At 32.0% G+C, this 20,988-nt stretch overlaps 1 protein-coding gene across 2 annotated transcripts in view; it reads right to left on the bottom strand.

Moving 5' to 3' along the window:
- row (zinc finger domain-containing protein relative of woc) overlaps positions 1 to 20,988 on the bottom strand; it is a 236,958-nt gene that overhangs the window by 160,311 nt on the left and 55,659 nt on the right. For both annotated transcript variants that reach the window (XM_085814104.1, XM_085814106.1), the window contains exons 10-13: positions 13,249 to 13,450; positions 11,371 to 11,533; positions 5,415 to 6,118; positions 2,127 to 2,158 (exon numbers count right to left, since the gene is read on the bottom strand). In XM_085814104.1, coding sequence (XP_085670230.1) covers positions 2,127 to 2,158; positions 5,415 to 6,118; positions 11,371 to 11,533; positions 13,249 to 13,450 — 1,101 coding nt within the window. The remainder of the gene's footprint in view (positions 1 to 2,126; positions 2,159 to 5,414; positions 6,119 to 11,370; positions 11,534 to 13,248; positions 13,451 to 20,988) is intronic.

Here is a 20,988-nt window from a genome sequence, read left to right as displayed (position 1 = left end):
TTAATCTAGAAGAAAAGAAACTAATACTTTCATTTGGCTTAATTTTACAATTTAAAAACTCTGAAAACAAGGACATATGTCTTGATCGATAATCTGGCTGAAAGTATTTGGCAAGCGTATTCCATGGAACTACCGGGTCATCAATTTCACTTATTAAGTTTCTATATTCGGGGCTTACATTCATATAAATTAAAGATAATGCCAAACGACTTCTATTTTGATAGTCGGCAACAATTTCTTTTGTAATACCCTTAACATCATTTAAATCAGAACATTTTTCAATACCTTTCACCAAAAGCCATGCATTTTTCTCATTTAAAACAAACTTCATACCTTTAGACCATGTAAAATAATTACATGACTCAAGTTTAGCAATATTATGCATAACATTAACAGTAGGCATATTTGAATTTCAACCAAAAACCGCTCCCCAGTCTCTTAAGTCCTAAATTAATTTTAAACTTCAAAAGTCTGCACTAAAGATAACTCTGGGGCTGGGCCCATAACCAAAATGATGCAAAAAAAAAAAAAAAAAAAAAAAAAAAGTTTAAAGTTTATAAAATTAAACATTTAGCAGCAGTAGCAATAGAAGCTCCCTAAGATTATATGTTGTGCAGACATTGAACACACTAAAAGGTTTCAAACTAAATTAAATAAAGTAATTAAATTAAGAAAATTAAATTAAGTCCTTGAGAGCACTTAAATCCGGCCTAACTCCGCTCACTGTAGTTGAACACGAGGAATCACAGCCCAGTAAAACATCGCTGCTAACTCATGTTAAATGCCGCCTTCATGAAGAACATGGATGCCACCCACGGCAGTCACACACATTGTAGCCTCTTTTGAGAATCCAGGAAAAGTTATCTTGTAGACTGGAACCAAGGAACTTATTCGGGAAAAGTCATCTTGTAGACAGGAACCAAGAACTTATTCCAGAAAAGTCATCTTGTAGACTGGAACCTCAGAACTTATCCCCAGACTGCACGCATCGCAAGACGTCTTTCAATAGGGGCTGGAAACCGGAACTTATCCCCGGACTGCATGCATCGCAAGACGTCTTTCAATAGGGACTGGAAACTGCACACCCAAGAGCCAAGAAAGTAGGAACTAGAAGGAATGAGCCAGACGACGCGAGATACTTATACCAGAAGTAGGCATGACGTCATCTCACGGCAACCAATCAGCTATCGGCACGACTCGGCTTTCCAGATGACGTAACATCACATTTTGTTTTTGCATCTTAATAAGGCTGAAACAGTCCGTTCTCAACACAAACAGTGGCAGTGAAAAAAAAGAAGTAGAAATAACTACTATATCCCTTTAAAATAAGAACTAAGCCTAATAAATATTTCAAGGAGGAGAGATGATGCAGAAAAAGGGTTACAATAAGTCATATTTTCCAATAGTTATTTCATAAAAAGTCCAATTTTCTGTCAAAATACCCATGTTAGATTAATGCTATATATAAATCTAATATAAAACCTAAGTCGCGCTTTCGAGACATGAAAAACGCAATTTAAATTTCGTCAATCAGCATAGTAGAATGGGAGATATAGAACTGTCTCCCGCCTCTTCCCGCCCTTTTTTTCCAGTTCACATATAAGCCTGAAATCACTTGAAATAGAGGAAATAAATTTTAAAGACAAGAGCACATAGACCATGCTGTATGCTGTAGACTACTACTGTATGCTGTAGCAAATTATCATGAAAAGCATTAAATGCCCATCTCTTCAACAGACCTTCACAGAAAATGAATGAATTTTAGCAACATGTGATCAAATTAAAAAGAAGCTGTCTTCCTAATCAGACCTAAGGAAAGGGAGGAAAAAGTCTTTATGCTCTAAATCCTGCTAGCATGGAGGCACATAGGCTAGACAAAGGAAGAGATTGAACACAATGTATGGAAAGACCCATACATTGATGCACTGAGTTTGCAGTTACTTTTAACAATTGCTTAGACAGGGCTTACACTTCCAACTATATACATGCTATGGTAATATTCAACATGTCTGGAAATAAGGTGGTGTTGTGTCAATATTTATATAATGCTATCTATCCCTAAATCAATGCTACTCAAGTATATATTCAGTTCAAATGTCCTTAAGTGTAATTTAATGCAAACTTACTTGATCTTTCATATTTTTCACCTCAGAGGAATCTGAAATGGTAATTTTAAAAAGAATTAGCTTGAAACAAAAAATGAAATAGGTGAATTACAAAGAAGAAGAATTTCACAAATACTAGAATTAACTAATATCTTTCCTTTTCATTTCATTTTAATTTTTATTTCCAATGTTACTTATATATTTAATATGAATATTTCAGCATGTCTTATATATTTATGTATCATAAAAAAGAAAAATATGTAAACATTAAAACACTCAAAGGTTGAACCAGGGCAATAATGCACAAAAAGAATTTGACTAAACTATTCTGCACAGAAATTACCAAAAAAACATGAATAAAATAAAATTTATATAAAATTAATTAATAAATATGCCACAAGTGTACACAATGTAAATGTCTGTCAAATATGAAAACCGTGCATGGAAAAATAAAAACTTTAATTTAAAACTAAATAAAAATTATCATCACTAGGAAATTCCGAACTGCACTAAACTTATGTATGCAGGAACAATTCCTGCTAATTGTATAGCTCCTGCACAAACTTCATAGTTTGTGCTGTTCATGCACAAATTTCATAGTTTGTGTTGTTCATGCACAAACTTCATAGCTAACACAAATTTTCATTACATTCCATATACTTCAGGCACATTTAACTAATTAATTTTTATTTCCATCAAAAAGTTTCAGATACAAAATGTACAAAATGTAATTCATATGTGTTTCCTTTAAACAGCTATAATTTGTTAAAATTTTTAATATTTCTTTAATAATAACTAAAATTTATAAAGTATTTCTACACCCACTTTCAAAATGTGGCCCAAAACAAGTATTTTGTACAGTATTTAAAAATTTATACTACTAAAATAATCAAATCTGAAATTAATATTATTGAATTAAAACTACATTTTTTACAAGATTTCTAGGACTGAATTAGTTTATTATAGCATAACAGATGAGATAAATCTGAAGTATGATGATGCTTTCATATAAGATTTCTAACAAAAATGGCTTGCAATTATGTTTACACACAGGAAACTGCAAAAATTTCATGGAATCAACACTGTAAGTTTCAAAGAACTAAACCAGGAGTAGGCCATTCCCCCTTCCCTAAAGATGTTTTAAAATAGCAGACAGTTGCTTGCTGACAGATCCAACAAAAGCATTTCCACGAATATACTGTTTACATTAGCATCAGTTAATGTTAATGCATTAATCTACCTCACATTTCTGCTTCAGTGGGCACTGCACTTCAACCAAAATTTCAATCACTTCTTCCTTCTCCATATTAACTGAGATGTTTCATGTTTTCATCTGGTGGTAGATCAACTTCATTTTTTAGAACTTCAGGTATCCAGTAAGACTTTTGCTTCTTTGGTGTGCTTTCAGGTTTGAGTTTAATGTTATGCTCTTCAATATTGTTGATTTTCAGAACACTAGATCTAAGATGGCATGTTTTCTTGAAGTTTGAAGAACAAGTAGTTTGAGGTGGATAAGATCAAGCTCTGCATTAAGATAGTGTTTTCTGCTTTCACTACAACAAATCAAGGAATGTTTTTATCTTCTCCAAAATTATATATCACACTGATATTATTTATAGCACTCTTGAACTCTTGTATCTTGTCTGCACAAACATGCTTCAAAGTGTGCTCCATATGCTTTATAATGATCATAACAGCTCCAATCCATCTTGCATAAACTTTGTTTTGACTATCAAGCCTTAAGATAATAACCATGTTTTTAAGTGCACATATGTGACATTCACCAGATTATAACAGATGGCTACTGATTTCTAATTATGCACATTACAATCTTGACGACAATCTGAATACATTACTAAGACTTAAGCAGATCTCAAAGTTTGCAAATATACAATATCCTCCGGATATCCCCATGGGAAAAAATATAAAATAAACGAGTATAATAAACTTAGTAGCCAATTGTAAGATGTCAAATCAATGGCAATAGCACAGCTAAGAAAGCAGCAAGGTAATTTCACAATCAGCTAGATAATTTCACAAACAATAACATTTTCTCTGCCATCTGGTAACTTTCACTTCCTTTACCATAAACAGCTACTTTTGTACTGAGTCTACAAAACAGTTTCATTTTTTTAAAATTATCTAATCAGTTATGTGAAAATTTACATCACTGATATTTACTCTAAAATAGCTGAAATTTTATGTGATGACATATTTACCACGTACCACTCACAGTAAAATGGCCCGGTAAAGAAAATCATCAGGATACTAAGGAAAACTTTTTTTTTTTTTTATATATATAATTTAAATATTAGGGAACTACTGAAATGCCTGTATTAAACTAAAACAGCCTATCTTGAATTATTATTTTTTAAATGAAATAATATATTAAAAAGTAAAACACATACAAAAGGCTGTTGAACCAGAAAATCTTAATAATTAGATAAGTTTTTTAGACTAACTCTTATATGATATCGAAATAAACTGAAGATTAATATACAGGATGTGGCAGGGAAACTATCTTATTTTTAAAATGAATAACACAACTAGTATAAGCAATATCAGTTAAATTTTTTTCCCAAGTTATAGAGAGTCACATAAAGTTTCTTTATTATGGTTTAAAATAATATCATTAAGGTGGCCTCCGTTCTGGTTCTTCAGTTGAGCCATGGTCTTTGGATGTTAGAGATTTCAGATAGCCCCACAAAAAGAAATCACAAGGGGCTAAATCAGGCTAGCACGCTGGCCACTGAAGATAAGGAGATAAGGTTTCCAGTGAAATGTTCTCCAAAAAACAATGGTCCAATGATGCATATTCTGGACAATGCACACCAAACAGTCACACATTCTGTATGGAGGGGCTGCTCATGAAGTTCTCGGGAATTCATGCCACTCCAGTATCGCACATTTTGCTTTTTCACACAACCTGGAACGATGAAAATGAGCCTCATCGCTAAAGAACACAAGGATATCATGAGGCATATTGTCAAGAACGGCTTCGCATACATTTTTTCATAAAAGAAAATTGCATGGATTTAGTTTTTGTACCACTGCCAATTTATATGGATGAAAATGCAGTACGTTGAAAAGTACAACACCATGGTGAACGTGTGCTCCTCTCTTGTCCACTGCATGATCGGTACTATACCTAGATGACATAAAACATCAGACACCACTCTTTTCAACGAGCGCCACCCCATGCTTCTCGGAATAAATGTTGCTAGATGGTGCACGTTTCAAATAAAGAAATTCCCCTGCCGCACTCTGTATCTCTCTGTACAAAGAAAAAGAACATTAAAAAAGTCTTACCAGCAGAAACATCAAAAGCATTCATTTGATCCATAATGCACCAAAATGCAGAATCTGCACATTTGCCAAATATTTCTCTCCACTGCAACTCTGACAGAAAGCCCTGAATTGTTGTTCTATCTAGTTCCTCATGACGAAATTTTCCAAACATGGCCTTCATATTAGTCCATAGATATGTTTTTACATTTAAAATATGGTTGCGAATATCATTTGGATCCATAATGCGAGAATCAGCAGACCAAGTACTTCTGGCTTCTGGCAAAAAAGAAGATTCAATTCTTTTCTCAGTTATTATTATACTATCAGGACATATCCCCTGTCTTATAAGATGTAAATGGCGATCTGTACAACATGCTTCATCAACATTTATCACTTCTAATCCTGTTATTTTTGTTCCTCGATCATGCACGCCTAAAATAAAGAAATTTCCTAACTTGACTACAGAAACTTCAATTTTGTTGTCTTGCTTATAATTTTGAGTTGGAAATCCAAGTTTTTTCCCAGCTACAACATATTTGCATAACTTCTGAAGAGCTTTAAAATATGACCAGATTTTTGAAAGATCCAAGTCAATATCTTCTAATATTGTGTCTAAATCTGACTGACATGCCCAATGAAAAGTTAGCAAAAGAAGTTCCTCAACTGAAAGAAATAAAAACTGTTGGAAAAACTTGGGCCTTTTTACTGGCTCTGCACATGAGCAACTGAAAAGGAAAAAAAAGAGAAAGATTTTTTTAAATGTTAAATAAATATCTTTATATAAATTTTTATCACTTAAAATAACAAATATTCATTAGTAATGAACCTTGAAAATACAGAACATGACTGACACACACAAAATAAAGAAAGAATAATAGGCAATTCAAGTAGAATTCATGAAATATATTATAAATATCAAACATGCAGTGTTTACATATTACTTAATTCAGAAGGGGGCAGAAATATATGCACACAATTTTTACTTCACTATTAAATATTTTCATACAAAAATATAGCAATAATCTTTTTCCTACACCTGCTTTATTTAAATATTTTGTTTTAAAAAAATGCAATGCTGTTGCAATATTCCATAACTTCCATCTTGGTATAGGACCCACTTATTAATTAAAGGTGCTCTGCTCTGTAAACATTTTGATAATTATTATTTATAAACTGATAATTATTGGGGATTATACTACATGCATCAATAATTACAAATCAACTAGTTTATAATATGTGAAGTTTCTATCACCAGTCTGAAGCTGGCTATTGATAGCACTAGTTACTAATGTATCTGTAATTTTGTCAGGATGTGCATTTTTCCATTGATTGTGAAAAGAAATACAAATTACGATAACCATGAATTTAATGTAATCAAAACATTGGAGCTGCTACTGTTAAGACTTCAAAAGTAAACTGCTATTCATTTTAATGTCTCTTGCTTGAATGGAGTAGTATGTTGTGAAGAAAATGTATAAGTTTCTAATAAATCAGACTGGATCGAATTAAAGGTATTAAACAGAGAGCATTTTTTTATGCAATATTTATTCATGAACAAAAATGAACTACTGTCTATACACAAGTATGACATGATAGTTCTTTTTACAAAAATACACTATCAATATCCATTGACAACCTAAGAATACAGAATCACAAACTACTGTGCTATTGGTGCTGTGTGGCTATAAATAATTATTAGGGAAAGGCAACACTCATTTTTACTTGAAAGAATTCTGAGAGCACAAAACTATTCAGTAAGGAATATACAAAATCATATGCGATAGAGCATATCCCTATGCATTCATCCAAAGAAACTACGTTGTAAAAAGCTACAGCCTTTTTTGATCATTACCATTCATCTTCATGGGCAGTCAGTCAAATTCATCAGCCAGTCAGATCACACAACCTGCTCAGTCCATAAGGTATATAATCAGATAAATACTTTTGTTGAAATACAGCTGCAGTAATGCCCATGCATAGATTCAGACATCTTCAAGTAGAATGAAATTCTTCTGGACATCAGTTGATACATGTATAATACATGTAAGTTTTAATATTAAATTTATAATAATTACTAATAATTAGTTTATGGCTACTTTTTTTACTTAAACCCTTGGGACTCTGGAAAATTAATAAAGGCTCATCAAAGTCATCCCGTACAAGTAAACCAGGTAGCAATAGTGTCGAACAAATATATTTTTGCATTCTAGACTGAGGACATTTCATGTCCCCTTTAATTTAGTATCAGAATCAGGAAACAGTTTATTTAAATGAAATGTTTAAACATTTTGACCGTTTTGTTATATCTATATCGTTTGACCATTTTGTTTGCTATATCTAACATCCCAGACAGCCCTCCTTACCTGACCAGTGAGTACCTGAGAAAGGCATCCAGTAACTTAGTATGCTAATCATGCAATAATTGAGAAATATTGGGTAAAAGACCCAATAACTACAGAGGACGATGCAGAAATGGGAAATCTAAAAGCAGAAAAAACTTTAAATACGTATAGAAACAATGTTCTCACAAAAATGCTCATATTGCAAAAAAAAAAAAAAATTCACAGCAGCTGCAGAATAAAATTTATCATTGGTATGAGGGTAAGGTGAAACGTTCTCAGCCTGACCCATAGAGCAAATTCAAATAGAGCAATCCAATCAGCAAAAATTTATATTTCCTGCCTACGTGCACGTGTCATTAGTTCGTACGACCAATTTCAACTTGTTCTTTCAAGCAGTTTGTTTACAAGAATTTTTGCAGCGGATGTCATATTTGTTAAAATGGACAAACTTGAATATTGTGCAGTCATAAAATCCCTTGTTTGCAATGAATTAACCCTTAAAGAAATTCATCGGAATTTGACAAAAGTTCACATAAATTTTGCTTTTTCCATGTCAACCATTAAAAGTAGGCAAAAAAAGAAAGAGCAAACACATACTCAAATGGCTCAGAACTGTGATATCCCCATTCGGCCAAGGGGAAAACCATTCTTTGGTGGCCTATCAGGTATTAAATTTAATATGAAATAAACATAAACTGCTTTAGTTACTCAACTATTAGCACGCATCATATCTATAAAACTGAAATTATTACATTTGTCTAATGATAAAACAAGCTATATAAAATTATTCAATTATCCACAATCATATGATTATACTGTATGAATTACTTTTACAATTATTAAATTATTAACTGCAAATAAAGTTAATAAAAAATTTACAGATATAAACTTATTGGATGAGAAAAAGGTTTACATTTAACACACCAAAAATTAAACATAGATATGCATATTGTAATGCATAATAATTGTAATCAGTAATTTTTTTTGTTTCCTAATTGACATAATTCATTAGAGAAGAACCTCCCTCCCTAAAAGAGAATATCCATATCCTTAACCCTGCAATGGAGGAGCCAGCGTACGGAGTACGCCAATGCCACCTTTGGGGCTGTCATTTTTAGACAGCCCATTCCTGAGCTTCCTCCTTCCTCTACCCTCCTAGAAACGTTTCATGAGTGCAACGCATCTGGTACTTCTGGTCAGTCTGGTTTTCGTCTTCCTTCTGAAAGCAGTTATTGTGAACATGTAGCGTAGGTGAATGCAGTATGTTGCTCCTCCAAGTATGTACAGAAAGAATATTGTACCTCTTGGAGATTATTTGCGCATTTTAGAAGAAGTCTCGGTTGATGAAGACTCTGACAATTTGGTTAACACATCTGATGTCGATGAATCGGAAGTAATTGAAGATTCTGATCATGAATATGACTCAAAAATTGAGGGAAATGCTTCTAAACATATACACTTTCCTTCCTCAAATGATGTTTCCCCAACAAATGACGATTTTAGTGAGGTTGAAAATGACATAAGTGATTTAAAATATGAGGACTTTTTTGTATAAGCAATGTACAAAAAGAAGAAAGTTGGAGGAAAGTTTCTGAAAGAAGAACATTAGACTTATATGTAGAATAAACTTCCCCTCAAGAGCAAATTCGCCAGAATGGCTTGAAAAAAGTTGGTGAAAAAAATATTCTAAACTGCCAAAACTTGTGACGATATAAATGCTGAGCTTTTTGCTTTCCAGAAAATCATAAATACAAATATGATTGATGCTATTGTACAATATACAAATATTTATCTCAAATGTAACAGGACTGCAGATGATCTCCAAAACATCTCGAAAGAGAAGATGTATGATACTAATAGAGCAGAAATATTGGCCTTTTTAGAATTTTATTATTATTAGGGTGCACAAAAATGTCAAAATTCAATTTGGAGGAAGCATGGGCAAAAGATGGTACTGAAATTGATATTTTGCAAGGGATCATGGGTCTCAAGCGATTCAGAAACCTGTGTGCTGCTATTAGATTCGACGATAAAGGGATAAGGTATGTGTGAAGAAAAGCTGATACGCTTGATGCAGTAAGAGAATTTTTTTAATCCTTCAATCAGAACTGTTAAAACTTTTATACACCAGATGACGAACTCACAATCGACGAGAAGTTGGATCCCTTTCACAGGTGATGATCTTTTATTCAATTCATCCCCAACAATCCCGCAAAGTATGGTCTGAAAATTTTTGCAGTTGTTGACTCATGAACGTTTTATACATTGAAGCTTGAAATTCATTGTGGCAATCAACCCCCAGGACCTTACGAGGTTTCTAATTAAAGTATTGACATTGTTAATAGGCTAATTGGTATGTACAAAGGTTTCAACCGTAACCTGACGACCGATACTTGGTATACAAGCTACCAGCTAGCTCAATATTTTCTTACCAAAGGCATAACACTTGTCGGCATGCTGGAAAAAAAAAAAAAATAAAATAAAATAAAAAGGAAATTCCAAATGAATTCCAGCCATAAAAAACAAGAGAAGTCAGCAGTTCCCTGTTTGGTTTTCAAAAGGATATGACAATTGTTTCATACGCAACGAAAAAAATAAGTGTGTAATACTGCTCAGCACTTTACACGATGATGACAAAATTGACCAGGAAACGAATAAACCTCACATAATCCTGGATTATAACAAATGTAAAGGCGGAGTTGAAACCGTAGACCAACGTTGTAGTAATTTCACTGTCGCCCAAAAAACCAAGAGGTGGACAATGGCAATATTTTTTGCACTGCTAAACGTAGTGGGCATAAATTGGCAAGTGCTCTTGAACTTCAACAAACCCGATGCAACTATCAAGTTTAGAAGATATTTTTTTGAAAAAAATCTAGCTACATCTTTAATGAAACCACATCTTTAGAATCGTCTAAAAATGCCATTTCTCCTGTCGCATTCCAAAGCTATTATTAGAAGGCTGGTAAAAACGGACAAGACGGCCGAAAGGGAAGAGGAACCACCTGCAAAAAAAGATCAAAGGAAGCTGCGCTGAGTGCGGTAGAATGAAGAATAATTACACTACCAAAAAATTTTCTGAGTGTTCTAAATTTACCTGCAAAAATCATCTTTGCAAGACAGTATAACTTTTAAACCATGCTGCAGTGAACAGGGACAATCTGAAGAGGTTTGAAGTGGCAAAAGGCTTTTGATTTTTTTATTTGTGAAATTTATTACTTACTGAACTTTTCTTTATGGAATATTTATAATTTGTAAATTTTATTTATGATCTTATAATTTGCATACAGAAAATAATACAGAAACTATATAACTTTAAATTACATTTCCAGTGCATTCCATTTTTTAATTAATTAAAAATTCGTAATTTCCATCTTTACTGCTTTTTTTTCTGTTATTACTTTTCTTATATCATTTTTTACTATGAGAATCACCTTATTAATGCCATGTATAAGATTAAATAGTTTCAAACATGAAGCAGAGGCTCGAAAAAAGACCTGGCGTGCTTCATAAGCCGCCCCTCTAAAACTGTACCATACGCCAGCCCCTCCATTAAAAAAGGGTATTCGTATATTACATCCTACAAAAATATATCAAGATATTTTACGAAAACTGGAGTTTAAAATTTTACTTACGAATCACACAGCCAACAGAAACCATCAAAGAACCTCTTATCTTTGGTTAAAGTGAAAACCTTCCCACCACATAAATTGCAAGGTGGATTCTTTGGCAAATAGTTTTTCTCCAGTAACCACGAAAGAGATGATGTTACAAAATCAGTTTTTCTTAATCTGGACTCTGACATGAAAAAGAGAAAAAACAGTAATATTCATGAATTAGATAAACACAGAAGTTAAAATGTAGCACTGTTGTAGAAGGGATTACACACTGATCAAGAAAGTTTGCACAACATTTTCCATTCATACATTGAACTTAAATATTAATGCAACAGCTTTAATCTAAAAATTTGATTTCACAATGGAAGCATAAAACTATTCACAGCAATCTGAAGCAAAACCGAGAATCTACTCAAAATAAACTCAATGTATACTAGAAGAAAAAATGCCTATAATGAATAACAGTAAATAGATATAAAAATTAAATTTAAACTGTAGATATGGATAATTCAGTTATATAAGAAAAATTTATGACAGCTGTCACCCCCTCCCTTCCCCCCCCCCAAAAAAAAATAATTTGAACAGCAATTATTTTCCAATCAGCAGTCAAATCACCATTTGAAATAAAAAATGCCCTACTTTCTGAATGTCCCTACTTTCAAAGAATAAATAATTATGAAAACACTTTCTAACAAGTAATTGCAGTCAAGGCCAGATTTGATTAAGGAGTTGCAAATAATATTCAATAAATCCGAATTTCTATACCCAAACAAATTTTTTTTAATAAATAAAAATATTTTATCTCTCCATATACAAGGCACTGTTAATACATTTAAAATTATACAATTTTTTTTAGCAAAAACATGAAAAAAATGTATGTTTAAAGTCTGTTTATCACTAATTAATCATATCAACAAATCTCATTTATGTATTTTATTTTTTAAAAAAGTCTTCTCTACAACAGTCCAGGAATTTTTTCCTTTTTTTAAAGGGGGGGGAAGCATGATTTGTTGAATCTTATTGCATCTTACATTCTGTTTATTACAGTCATCCGGAAATTTTTCCCTTCACTTAAAAATGCCAAAGAAAGTTTTTCTTAAAATATTTTTGAAGCTTTACTAAATTGTCTAATGACATTTGAAAAAAACCCATTGTTGGAATATTTTTTCCCCTTTTCCTCATTTGATTCTATATTCCCTCTCCACATCTCCATATCTTTGCCACAATAAGCTAATCCCATTGAAATTAAAATTGTTGATTTAGAATCTTCCAAAGAAAAATCAGCAGGAATAATCATTCAGTTTTGGTCACTTCATTTGTAATATTATCATGATCATTTGATTTGCTATATTAACTGGACTATATTAGATAACTCAAGTTTCCCCAAGCCTTATCTAGCCCTAAAAATAAAAATATAGGTGAAAGACAAAATATACATAACCAGTTTAAAACAGATAAAGATTGAGTTTCCCACACATTTAATGAAAAGATTGTTGCTATTTAGCCTTAATACAATCTTACCTTAATGCTGGCCTTAATGTTACTGCATTCTGGTGTTATAGCTGCTTAAGAAATTTATCTTATGCAAGAGCTTAATTTATTTTTTATTTTAATAGAATACATTACTTTGAATTTCATTGGAATTCTAGATAACTTATCAGATGTAGTAACACACATACCATTACATAAAAATATAACAGTTCTTAAATAAACCAGATTAACTGCATGTTTATACACAGAAGGCATTTTTACCTAATTATAGAAATTATTCAACAATAATTTAATACCCACTGAAATAATTTATCACAAACAACATAAAATATTACTTCACATGTTCTTGTATCATAAATGTCTATTCTTTTTTAAACATGACAGATAATACATCAATGTACTTACTTAATTCATTAAAGTACTTTTGTCGAAGATTGATGCCATAACATTTAATATTCAACAAATTACGTGTGTTAAAATACTGATCACCGGCAGGTATGACTGGAATATTTATTTGCATAGAAAATATAGAATTAGGAGCTGCTATTCCTCTTAAATAGTTCAATGAAAGAACAGCAGTAGATGTCCTGAGGCCACAACTTGTCTCCTGAAATAGAAAATGATTTTATTATCCCTACTAAATTATTCATCTTACAATATATCATAATTAATTGCAAAAGAACTCTTAAATTTTGATAAATAACCTTTTCATTAAGTAACAGATAAATAAAAACTTTACTGACCCAGAATAATTTGAGTTGCAAACAGCAGAAGATAAATAAATAAACAAAGAAAATATCTGATGTGCACATCACATGACTTCCTATGCCACATGCCTATTAAATTATAGACATTTTCTCTTGCATTTCATTTAAACTTATTTCCTCGAATTTCACTAATGATATATTTCACATTCAATTAATTCAGTTCTCACTTTACAGCAATGTAAAAATACAGAAACCCCCCCCCAAACATTGTCATTAAAAATTGTAGAATACAGAAAACATAAAACACCAGTTACAGCTAAAAATGGTAAGGGGGGAATTTTTTTACAATTAAAATTACAGTTTCTATCCGAAACCAAGTAATTGCTAGCAGGTAGGAAGCAAGGTTCTTTAATATTAAAGGTTAGGCCAGGAATGGAAAAAGTGTGCCATTGGTTGCTGGTAGTGACGTCACCCGGGTGACAAGACACATGGGTCGCCGCGTCTGCTACATGATTTTGGTAATGGAAAAAATGTAAACTATGATTTTATATGTGGTAGTTATAATAACATACGGGAAATACCGGGTATATACTTTCTGATTAAGCATTTTGTTAAAGCAAATATTTATTTTATGCACAGAATTCGTACAAATGCTGAAAATAATAGTAAACATTACATCCTTTTCTTAAAGGAAAGCATTTAAGTTAATTAAGGGAAATAAATGTTGTAAAACAAAGTATTTTTCAATATTTTTTGTTGTATTGTCTGAATTAAATAAATCTTTTTGAATAGAACACATGAAGACATAACTGCTAAACCATGGTAATAACATAATCAAAAAGTATTTTCCTATTTATTTTCATTGCTCATGCATTTTTTTTAATACACATTCCATCAGAAATATATGATCGTGATTTTCAGTTTAAATTACGTAACTCAAGCAAAAATATACATAAAAAGATTTAAATCAACAAATTCATATTTAATTACCCTACAATTCTACAAATTTCTTAATATCACATCCTTATACTTTTAAATAGACTTATCAGATTCTTTTAAAGTCACTTACTTATATTGATTCACTACAGATTTCATCAGAACTGCATATATTTTCAGTATTATCTAAAAGCACTCTTATAATCCCTTACACTCCTAATATTTCTATATAACATTTAACCTGGCGTGTTTATTTGCTATAGTAAATAATCTTCGATTTTCACGCCCTATGCTTCCCTCCATACATTAAAAATAGAATAATTAAAATACATTTCTTAGACATAAATGCACAATAATAAAACTAATAAACTTGCCCTACATCTTAATTTCAATTCAGCCTGTATTCAAATTAAATATTTTTAATTACTAATGTATTTATATCATGTTGTTTCTTAAATTCTTTTGAACACTCAAAATAGTGTTCAGTATTTAATTATTTGTCTTTCTCTTATAATTAAAAATAAATTATATAGAATCAAAATGAAAATATATGCAGCAGTTAAATAACACTGAAGAGAATATCTTACTTAATCTTTCGCTATTGTATTCCAGCACAATATACAGATTTGTTTTCCTTCAAGGTCAAGCATGTGTAAGTTCACTTAGTTATATCAATTAAATTACATCAGACATATGCATGTTAAATAACACTGAAGGAAATATGTCACTCACTCATTTGATGTTTGCATCATAGTATGGTTTGAAAATTGTTCCAGAAATTGTTCTTTCCTCCCAGTGAAGCATGTATCAGTTTACTTAGTTCGCAATGCTGAACTAAGACATTGCTTCAATACATAGAATTACGTTTGGGATGTAAAGAAAGTAACCAAAACATGTGAATGAAGTTGGATAAGCGAATTTATCAACTGATCATTCAGGTACTCAGTATTGATAAACATGACAAGTTTAAATATCTCACTATGATGTAAGTCTCATTCACAAAGTGAAGATTATGATAAAAAAATGATTTAAAATGAGAAATATTTTCAATTTTAAATGTAAAATAGCAGCAAAATGAAAAATAAATGCAAAATTACATCATAGTTATGTATGAAAACTACATAAATTCATTAAAAAAATAGTCAGTTATTTTATCTGGTTGTAAAAAGTGTTTTCCGCCAAAAACGTATTGATGAGTATAATTCTGACACAACGCTGTAGCACAATTTGCCACTTCTGACTAGGTATAATAGCAAATTAACAACACAAATCAAATCAAACTGTTGATGCTACGAATGTAAACAAACGGCAAGAACTAACGACTGTCACCCACATGACGTCCTGCGCATGTGGCATAATTTTCTCCTTGCACTATGCATCGCTCTTGGGCCACCCCTGGGTAGGAAGATAGATTTATCAGTGCACAAAACTGAGAGTTTACTTTTGATTCCACTTTGCAAAAAGACACTAAAGTTGGTGCACTAACTGATTGAATTCACAGTGTAAACAAATGGCAGCTTCCTTAGGCTTAGTTCCACTTAAACAACTTTTTAAATTTTTGACAATTCTACAACTGCAGGCAGATTAACTAAAGGCATAAAAACCTTAATCTGAACAAAAGAACAACATAATTCAATCTTTTTAAAGCGAAAAATGCACAATTTACCAACATGTAAGACTAAAAGAACAGAGCTCACCGAGCCAGGTAACAGAGTGGGTTTATATATAAATTTGGTGCAGCCAACTGCTACCAGAAAGGGAGGTTCACCGCTAACCGTCCCATATACAAAATTTCAACATTCTAAGGCTACTCATTTTTTAGGTATGTGAGATATGTACAGCTGTCACAAATACAGCTGTTCCTTCTTAATCCACTTTACACTCTGTTTCAGAAAAAAAAGCCCTATTCTGTATTTTCTGCCCATATATACAGACGTCACACAAAAAACATTATTTAAATGGATTCAAGAGCAGTCAAAGTTGATACTTTTATTGAAATGTGACAACCAAAATTTTCCACGATTACTATACATCCTTTTCTTCATACAAGGAAGTAAAAAAAATAAAGAGAAAAATCTAAAAGTTACAGATCAAAATTTAAACACTTTAAAAAGAACATTAAAAAAGAATATTTTAACATCAAAATCTGCAAAAAAACTTGAAATTTAAGAAATCGATTCTGTATTAGCTATGCAACACATGCAGTTAAAAATATCTTATTAATTATAATAATCGTCAAATAATAATAAAAATTTTAAATATTGGATTTATTATGAATAAACATATGTTATAAAACATTAAAGATTTAAACCATTTTATCTTATTGCTTTTGAATTGTTCAGTACGTTATTAATCAGTAACATATTAATGGAAGTTAAAACATTAAAAATTTTCTGTTTCGTCGAATGTTAGCATGAGAACTGGCTACGCACAATGGGACATGAAGATACATTAAAGATCTCAATCTTTCAAGTTTCGTACAGTGGCAACTTTTGCCAATGGCTACTACTAGATCTTTCCTTTTTCTCACTTGTTAATTTTCCCAGTACAAAATTTCATAATTTTAAGAGAAAGGATATATCTCATTTGAGGTATAGAACTTTTTTTGTTATTTCCTTATTATTACAGACACCATTTTTCAAATGCCAAGTTGGTGCCAAGATTCTTGCAAAATTCATGTTCACCTCTCACATATACTTTGTGTCTGCCCTGTTTCTGCAATTAATTTTAATTTGGCTAGGCAGACGACCCTTGAGGCTTTGCCGTAATCACATAAACCTAAACCTGGTTTCAATATGGCATCAGAAGCATTTTCTGATCCACTCACATACAAATTCTACAAGGTAAAACTGGTGATATTTGCATATGAGCTGCTGGATGCAGAAAAAGAAATTTATGTCAGCTTTGTTTTCTTATGTATAAATAGATTTTCATTTACGTCCATAACTTTTCGGGGTATATATTAGCTAATTGGTTGTCGGATTAGATGTAAAAAATTCAACTCTCTCATAAAATTGCTCCAGTCTATAGCTGTATTTTTCAAAGACTGAGTTGCTTCTCTTATCATTTACACAACATCAATTTCTCTGTCCAACATTAAATAAATTGCTTTGCTATTACAAATCATATTGTTAAAGCACCGGACCACTTTGCAAAATATATGCTTTTCCTTCACTTCCAACTTTTTGCACTGCAGCTTTAAATGCTTTCATTGGTATGTAGTTTTATTTAATAGCCATTTTTGCATGTTTGAATATGGGGTAAAATACATCTCACTTTTAAGAAACTTTTTTTAAAAGAATATACATTAACATATGGAGTACTCAGAACTCTTCTTGCTACAACAGAATTATGAGACAGTGAATTGTTAACATTTATATGAAAAAATAAATATCATAACATGTAGTTTATTTGCTCTTCTCATCATGAGCAAACTATAAATGATTCTCCTTAGAACTACAAGAGAGAAGCAGTGTAACACTGGGGGGCCTTGGATCCAAGACTTACCCACTATCGAATAACTTAGGCTTTTCAAAAAAATACTTCAAAATAACTAAACAAAAATATCTAATTAATGAAGAAAAAATCAGTATTTGTTTGGTAACATTAATAATTTTTGTTGTAGATTTTTTGTAAGCATGAATTAAATTATAATGTAAAAATAACATTTGGTAAAAGTAATGAGTTTAACTCCAGTACATTTCTTTTTAAAAATTTTAAGGTGTAAATTTAAGTTCTTTTTTTTTTTTTTTTTTTTTTTTTTTTCCTTAAAGGTGTAAATAGCAAATGCCTGCAGAAAATGTCAGAAGTATCTGATCAAGCTGGTGATTAGACTGAAAACACAGCAAGTATACAAGACAAGTAACTAATAGTTAAAATAGTTATAAGTTACAAAATAAGTGCAAATCCATGGTACACTGTAACTTAAGAACTAGTCATATAAATACATATAAATGCAGGGTACATATGGTTCATACACAATAGTGGAGACATAAGATTTGAGAAAGCGAACATGGGTGTAATACAACAGCTAAAGTATAAAACTTGACTTAATCTACTTGATCACTTAGAGCCGCCATAAGTCTTTTGCAGTAATTGGGATCATTAATGTCATAGATATACATACTGATGACTGGATAATCAATACTTTTTTTTTTGTTTTTCATAATTTATTTTTTAGCCACACAGCAATAATAAAATATGAGCTGTTCAATGTGCAGCTCCTCGTGTATTCTGTTATTCCTCACATACCATGGTGAGTTTGTAATCTGGCTTAACACACAGTTTTGACCTGTTTGCAATTTTTTACAACTTGAACGGTATGAGTAAACCCAAACCTGGCAAGCATAACATAGCATGGGACGGACATAAGGGCGGATTTGTAAATGAGTAACTTATTGTATAAGGTATTTCTCCCACCTTCCTAGCGTGCCTTCCTGGTGTAGTAGTTCTGCACACTGGGCCGGTATTCCAGAGGTCCGTGGTTCGATTCCTGGCGAAGGCATTGCTAATTTTTCATCTTGCCTGCTTTGAAAAAATACCTAATTGCTTTACAGTGGCGCCCAAAGTAAAAAGGTAGTGGATGATGATTTCTTCCCACCCACGATTGTCGATTTGGTCCCCTAGAAAAAACCCTAGTCGCCCTTTAAAAGGGGGAGTATATATGGTACTTCTCCCACCTTCCTAGCGTGCCCTCGTGGTGTAGTGGTTCTGCACGGTGGGCCAGTATTAAAGAGGTCAGTGGTTCGATTCCCGGCGAAGCCGTTGCTAATTTTTCATCTTGCCTGCTTCAAAAAAATACCTAATGGCTTTACAACTGTCTACAGACAGAACACAGTTTTGAGCAATTAAAGGGAAGGGTCTCGCTTTATCCGTTTGAAACTTCTGGATAATAGATGTAACATGTGAGTTCCATGTGAGAGTTTTACTGAGGACCACCTTAGATAAAGGACCTGGGGGACCAAAAGATGGATACCCCACAAAACTAGAGATTTTTCTTAAATTTTTTTCCTTTTTTGTAAATAATATGGCTCACATTTTGCTGATACTGGCTGGAATTTTTCATTTGCATAGCCAGGTCTCAAGTGTGTGTATGCATTTTTGTACACATTGTATAACTGGATTAACAAATGCATCCTCTTGCGATGGCTTGTGTTTGAGATTTAATGATAATCTTGGTGTCATTTACAAAATGATGGTTGCAATAATAAGGAAGCAGCCATTTAATTATTATTATTTCAATCTGATGATATTACAGAATATTGAAATATTGTAACTTAGATTAGTTGCTATACTTCAAGAGCAAATTTAAAAAATTTTTAAAATATGAATAATTCATTATTGGAACATGTTCACACATTTAATCTTTAAATAAGCCCTTATACATGTTATGAACTTCAAAATGAACTACATGTTTAGTTTTCTTTCCATCCTAATGTCAGTTTCTTTCCTAATATTACCTTGTAAGACCACATTATAGTCATTACATACCTTTTGCTAACCTCTTACTTTATCTTCCCCTAAACCAAGAATTGGTTTAAAAAAATTTCGTTCTGGAGATTTTTTTTCACTTGAAAATGACCAACATTCTGGCCAACCTTTCTGAAGTTGGTAATGACAAAATTAAAGCCATAACTGAATCAAATCCTTGTATAATTGGAGAAATTGCAAAAAAATTGTGAAAGAAATTGCAAAAAGGTTAAATGAATTGCACACAACGATAGAAAATCACATACAATGTCTACGACTCATTAAGAAACTCAGTATTTGGGTTCTAAATGAACTGAAAGAAATTTACTTGACAAATGACTATTTGTGATATGCATTTCAAATGTAATGCAACTGACCCTTTTCTGAAACGAATTATCACTGGTGGTGATAAAAAAAAATGGATTGTGTTAAATAACATTAATCAAAAGGTCCAAGCATCAAGAATCAGCAGAAATTCATACCAAAAGCTAAACTGCACCAGAAAAAGATCATGCTGCCAGTTTGGTGGAATTACAAAGATACTGTATATTTTGAACTTCTTCTACGCAACTGCAATGCAAGCAAGCTTTCGAGATGGAAAATAACCAGACCAGTGGTCTTTTTAATATTTATTTTACACTTAAACAAAAACAAGGATTTTTTAATTAAATAAAAAGTGAAACATCAGCACAGTTACAGAAAAGAAAGACAACTTCCGCATGATTGCAACTTATACCTACAGCCTTTCTCAGGCAAAAGCCCCTTCCTTTTCTTTTTCATTTGTTTCGCAAGAGAAACTGCACGAGGGGTTGTCCTTAACAAGTATTTTCTTTTGATTACTTTCTGGCCATTTAGGGGACACTTGGTATGTTCCCATGAGAACAGGAAGTCTTCTAATTTAAACCTGATATTTCATCAAAAGTGAGGATATTTACAGCAACCAACGATTAACTCCAACAACAGCCAGCAGCTAATGAAGTTTGAGGAAGTAATCAAAGAGAAAAGGCCAGAAATAGCAAATTGCAAAGGAATC

This window comes from Stegodyphus dumicola, chromosome 3 (assembly GCF_044657685.1).
Source record: "Stegodyphus dumicola isolate Sdum_Otavi_A_Nest chromosome 3, ASM4465768v1".
NCBI lineage: Eukaryota > Metazoa > Arthropoda > Arachnida > Araneae > Eresidae > Stegodyphus > Stegodyphus dumicola.
Note: the sequence above shows the minus strand (reverse complement) of the source record. Positions and strands in the feature narration are given on the sequence as shown.